This window comes from Arachis duranensis, chromosome 7, assembly GCF_000817695.3.
Source record: "Arachis duranensis cultivar V14167 chromosome 7, aradu.V14167.gnm2.J7QH, whole genome shotgun sequence".
NCBI classification, from domain to species: Eukaryota; Viridiplantae; Streptophyta; class Magnoliopsida; order Fabales; family Fabaceae; genus Arachis; species Arachis duranensis.
Window position 1 is genome coordinate 73249273 of NC_029778.3, and position 6702 is coordinate 73255974.

The 6702-nt window shown below is 33.6% G+C and overlaps 2 protein-coding genes across 2 annotated transcripts in view; both read right to left on the bottom strand.

The window, feature by feature from the left end:
* The window catches only part of LOC107459826 (nicotinate N-methyltransferase 1), a 16572-nt gene that overhangs the window by 1384 nt on the left and 8486 nt on the right, over positions 1-6702 (bottom strand). The gene's annotated exons all lie outside the window — the stretch shown is intronic.
* LOC110274227 (uncharacterized) lies at positions 3072-4416 on the bottom strand. The gene has a single exon (XM_021128297.2). The coding sequence runs from the start codon at positions 4267-4269 to the stop codon at positions 3487-3489; it is 783 nt and encodes a 260-aa protein (XP_020983956.1). The 5' UTR covers positions 4270-4416; the 3' UTR covers positions 3072-3486.

Genomic DNA, 6702 nt, shown 5'->3' on the forward strand with positions numbered 1-6702 from the left:
ATAAAATTTTTATTCATTCTATAAACATTTCAACCGCTGGAATTCAATTTAATTATATAGTTTTATTAATTCATTTTAAACACTAAAATTCAATTCAATTATATACCATTAACAGTTTCCAAACATACAGTAAATATAGTGTATTTTAACTAATAGTAAAATAAAAAAATACTATATACATACAAAAAATTAGATACTAAATTAGCTATTATATATTTATGTGTACATATATATATGTACTGTTTAATTTATTTTAAAAATATATTTTATATTTTAACATATATTCTATGATTTGATAATTAATTTCTTTTACACGCAGCACAATTGGAAGATAATATTTCAAATTGAAGTCTACGTTTTATTATATGATGTATGTAACAATTTCTCAAATAAGAGATATGTTTGCAACTTTGCATGATTCACTGATGTAATTTGGTTCGTAGCGAAGAAAAAGTCAGAAAGGTCCATATATATATTCCATGGAAGGAAAAACCAGAAAGGTGATTCTGCTGAGGTCAATTTATTTTGAGATTGCACCAAATGAAAGTGAAATGTCTACTCATCCATGAGAAAATTTTTTATCAGTGAATGCTATGATGCCTAAAAGGTGATATCTATTTATTAAAAAAGGTTAAAGTTATTATTTAATTTAAAAGATATAAAAATAAATAATTTTTAAAAAATTAAAATTTATTATAAAAAATAAATTAGGCAAAATTTAGATAAAAATTCATAGACACTATAGAATTGATCTTTTTTATTTTGATGAAGTGATGTCAACAATTTTAGGTTACTTGTATTTTTAATTTACTCGGGGACAAATCTTTTTAAATAAAATTGACAAATAAATTTTAGGATAAATCACCTCATTAAATCAAAAGCTTGCCAATATTATCTAGTTCTCCCAAATTATAAAAGGCTACGGCAAAGTCTCAATTTCTATTTCTATATAAATCAAATTTATTAAATTCAATTTAATGAAAAACGTAGTAAATCAAATTCATTGGATTCGAATTAGGTGCATGGTAAATTGAATTCATGCAATTCGATTTAGTCACATAAAAAAGTTCATGGTAAATCAAAGCCAATGATTTCGATTTGATGGTTTTATAAATCGATATCCATTAATTCGATTTACATGTTGTTACCATCTCCACTAATTGGAATCTATTGGCTTCAAATTGCATTGAATATGGCTATATATACAAATCGAATTTATTTCATCCGAACTAGAAAACACACAAACCCTACACCTAATCCCACCACCCAGATCCAAAAATCTTTGAAAGCTAACCGGGAATCACCGAATCTGTACACATGGAGGACAATCCGAATCGTCTATATCGGCTATATGGAGTCGCGCATATTGCTAGCGCTGTCTACCTTGAGGTTAGTGAAAAAAAAAATTTTGAAAATAAATTAGTCATTTTTGTAACGTTCACATAGTTCATGTGGTTGTTGCTTAGAGTCGTTAATTAGGGATTATTCAAAAAATAAAAAATAAAAAATAGATGTTTGAATTAAGTGCATATTAGAAGTAGTGAGTTATTAGCTAGTTAGATTTTGATAACTTGAAATAGTACCTAAGAAGGTTATTTAAGATCGTAGAATATGTTAAATTTTTTAAGTTGTTAGTCCTATATTCAATGAAACACGGTTTATGATTAGGATTAACTATAAATCTTTTGAGTTTTCTAAAACAATAAATATAATTTTTTTTTTTGGACTTGTGATGCACTTGCAATTGTTGTGTTAGCATTTTGTATTTTTTATGTATCCGTGAAGGACTATATACATTGGTAAAAATTTTTTTGTTTTTTTTTTTTTGATTTTTGAAGACTTGGGTCATGAATTATGTAGTGATTTGTGTTATCACCCATGAAGAATTGGTAGGGCGTTATTGTAAACATGTTTTTAAAGTTAGCATATGTAATGTCTATTGTTTTTAGAATTTTATGCATTGAACACTTTTTTGTGACGATTGTGATAAGGAATTTTCTATCGTTATCCAGCCCCATTGATGCATCACCAGTATGAGACAGCAATATGGTATGTTGTTCGACGAATGTATTTGCAGATGACCGATTTGTATCATCTTGCAAGACTGAACAAGAGTTGGTTTCGATGGGACGAGCCATTAGTAAGCGCATTCGTAGAGAGATGGCGGCCAGAGATGCATACTTTCCACATGTCGTTTAGGGAGTGCACGATCACCCTCCAGGATGTAGCATACCAGCTAGGGGTCCCGATCGACGGTCAGTATATCAACGGATGCCTGACAGACTTTGTGCGACATATCGAGGGTGGTTGTCTAGCGTGGGTGTGGTTTGAGGAGTTGCTAGGTGTATTGCCTCCTGCGAACTGCATCGACAAGTTCACAATGAAGTGCACATGGTTTCAAGAGACGTTTAGTGAGCTTCGGCAAGGGGCAGACAATGGGACGGTTAGCAGGTATGCCCGTGTGTATATCATGATGCTCTTATCGACGCAGCTATTTGGGGATAAGTCAGGTACCTGCCTCCACGTCCGTTGGCTACCCTACGTCGCCAGGCTAGAGGACATGGGTCAGTACAGCTGGGGGTCTGCTGCACTGTCATGGCTATACAGGTGCATGCGTTGTTTGGTGAACAGAAATGTCGTCAAGTTGGCCGGTACACTGCATTTCCTCTAGTCCTGGATCTTCTGAAGGTTTCCGGAATTCTGGCCGGATGGATTTGATGTCTTCCATTGGCTGTTGGCGTCGAGGTACTCTCCCTTTAGTTATGCATACTCTTTTCCATAATTTAGCAGTTCACTTTATTGTTAATTAAATATTGTGGTTTTCAGATGGTCAGGTTATCAGCCGGCGTTGAACGATAAAGGGCCTCGTGTCGCGAATTGGAAGCTTAGGATGGATTTACTCCAGTCTAGGGATGTGAGTATTTATGGTTTGGATTTTTCATAGCCATGTAAATGTCGTATTTGATCTTTTACTATTTATCATGACTAACGATAAGTACTTGTATGCGCAGTTCCTGTGGATGCCATATAGCCTTTTGTATGACTCTGGAATCGTGATCTGCACACCCATTACCCATAGTGGCAAGTCATTATATGACTCTTTTCAATTTCCGTAAACCTGAGCCACAATCTTCTGTTTAACCATCTAAACCCTCCTGTACGTCGGTCTGAACCCGAAGTGTGCCTCCGTGGCATTCTGCAGTACCTTAATTGAGACGGCAGCATCAGCTCTAATCATAGGCATTATGAAGGCCGATATGACATGATAATCAAGCTTCCTGTGATTACTAGATATCGATGTGGCTAGACAAATGTGAGGACCATTGTACCGTTTTACCTCCCAAATGCCTTTGCGCTGGCGGAGGCTAACCCAAATGAGCCATGCACACCCGCTGCCGAACTCCTTGCACTTGCCATAGTACTTGCGATGATTGGATTCCAATACCTTGTACTTAACCCCACGGCGAATGCTATAGGTCTTCACGCTTAACACAACTTCCTCTTTATCCTGAAATTGCTGACTAACCTGAAATTCATATACAACTCCTGCATTCTGTGTGTCTCTTGCCCCGAAGCCAACAGGTACACTCGGATCCCCTGAGATGCTATGGCATCCAAGTCCAGAGCAGAGAAGTGCGGGGAGTACTGATTAGTACCTGAACTAGATGCTCCCCCATCCTCAGGCGGAGTCGTCCATGGTGTCTCATCGTCACTATCATCAGCTATCGTGGCGGGCTCCACATCATCATCATCATCATGCACTGCATCCTCAACCCCATCGGGTACTCCAACCACTATAAAAACCGGGACCATCGCAAGAGAATCAGTCGTCATGATTGCAACCTCCCCAAACAATCCAGCCTCACCAACTCCTGGATCATCACTGTGGTTCAGATTAACTACAAAGGAAGGAGAAGCAACTAAATCTGCCTCAGGTGCAATCACTGGCACAACTGACGAGGAACCAACATGCATGGAACTAGTGTAGGTTGGATGTTCTGCAGAGTAAGGATTCCTATTCGAGTCTCCGGAACTAGATACCACATCCACAAGTTTCGCCAACAGCTCCGGAGTCCTCACCTTAGGAAACCGACGACGACAATGGAATAGCACCTGCAAATCTTCATCACTGCTAATAATGAATGAATCATACTTCACATCATCGCGTAACACAGAAATCGGAATTCTATAGAATAACTTCTCTACCCGTTTCACGCCATGCAGTCCTAGTCTTTGGAGTATAGTATTCTTAAATTCAATAAAACTCATCGAAGGTTTGAGAAAAACACTCAACAGGTCCTTATCAGTAAACTTAATTTTTTATCGCATTTTTTCTTAATGGACCCACTATAGTGCACAAGGCTAAAAAACTCTCACCACTAGCCATTGTGAATCTCACTCTTGTAAAAATTTCGCGTTGAGCTCGTTTTTATATATATATTAGTGCTCTATAAATTGAATTAAATTCCTTCGAATTAATCATATAGTACCAAAAATAGTAAATCGAAGCTATTGATTTCGATTTACCATAAGCTACGTACATGTATAAATCGACTTCCAATGGATTCAATTTACATACAAGTATAAATTGAATCCATTTGCTTTGATTTAGCAGGGCTAACTTAATTCGAAGCCATTAGCTTTGATTTCTATTCAATCACAATTTGCACCTAATTCAAATTCAATGAATTCGATTCATTACGTTTTTTATTAAATTGAATTTAATCGATTTGATTTATATAGTAATAGAAGTTGGGACTTTGACATAACCTTTTATAATTTGGAAGATCCATGTAATATTGACAACCTTTTGGTTTATTAAAGTGTTTTGCACTAAGTTTTACATTGTTTAAAATATCAAACATTAATTTATAATAAAATAAAAAAAGACATAATGATTTCTAGTATTTTTTAATATATGAAAAATTAATTCCTAATTCAATAAAAAATAGTTTTGATAAAGATATTAAAGTGTCTAAAATTTTAAAAGATAAGAGATTTTTTTTTCTTTTTTTAAGAATTAATAACTTGTCAAATATTTTAAGAGATTAGAAATTAATTTGTCAACTTCTTTAATTTTAATTGAAAACTAGTTTATCGAAATAAAAAATAATAAAGAACATTCTAAGTGTTTACTTATTTTCAAAACCCATTCTATGAAATTCTACCCTTTCATTGAATAAAAAAAAAAAAAGAAAAAACCTAATGTACTCAACCAAAGGCAACGGAAATACTGAATTGTATGATGAATACAAAAAGTTATAATTTGTTTATTTTGGAATGTAATTTTTTTTTTAATCAAAGATAAAAAAATTTAAACCCATAATATTTTAGATGAATATAAAAAAAATTATATTATTTAAAATATAACTCATTTTTGGAGTGTGATTACGTGGTGTTTCTAACGACTTCACATCCAACTTGTTTGAAAAGCAAAAAACCTGGAATATGACTCGGAAATTGGTTTGCATTCACGGGATATCCGTCCATCAAAACAAGACAAATTACCCCATAACAAGCTGTAGCTCTGTATATGTTAGCTCTGTATAAGATTATCTATTTTATTTTTTAGCAGTGTTGGGGTTTAGAGTCGTAGTTTTTGTGATTTGTAATTATTAATTAATTATTATTAATATTTTTAATAATATAAAATTATATTTAATAATATAAAATTATTTTTTTATTAATTAAATGTTGACTAAATTTTAATAAAAATATGAATTTTTAAAATTTTTTATTTTATTACATTTTTTTCCTTGATTTGTTAAAAATAGAGATAACAAAGCAAGCAAAAATATCTTTCAATAAAAAATTATATTCCTTCTCCTTCATGTTCGTCAATGCCTAAGATACAATAAAAATCGAAGATTCTATTAAAGCATGTCCCGAGAAATAATTGTAAAAAAATGATAAATAAATTTTTGATAATTTATATTTTTGATATATTACTTTCTTAAAAAATATATTAATAAACTTGTTTAAGATATTAAATATGAATAAATTAATTTAAATTTAAATTTTTTATTTTAATTAGGGTTAAGTATAATTTTGGTCCCTACTATAGAGGTCGAAAATTTATTTTATCTTCGACATTTTTTTCGCTACAAAATGGTCCCGAAGGTTTCAGTTTGTTTTAAAATCGTTTTTCGGACGAAAATACCATTTCCCTTCTTCCACAAAATCAACAAAAAACAAAAGTTGAACAAGAACTGAAGCAGAATAGAAGCAGAAGCAGAAGCAGAACAGAAGCGGAACAAAAGCAACACCAATGAAACAACAACAGCCAGAAGCAAAGAACAACAATGGAATAAAAAAAACAACAACAACAAAAGCAGCTAGAAGCAGAAGAACAACAACAACAAAAGAACAACAAGAACCCAGAACTCAGAAAATCATCATCATCATAAAATCTCAGAATCCAGAACTCAGAAAAATAAGAACCCAAAACAACAACAAAAGAACAGAAATCAGAAGAATTGATAATCAGAAACAGAAGCAGCAGAACTAGAAGAAACTAGAAGAAACCAGAAACCAGCAAGGAGCAGCGACGACCGCGCGACCGAGCGAGGAAGAAGAGCAGAAACGGCGAGCGGCACGCGACGTCCACCCTCACTGATTTGCTGGCGTCGATGTCGAGCCAGGAAAAGGAGCAGCGGCTAGATCTGGTGGTGAGATCGAGCAGAGACGACAAGGACCAAACGA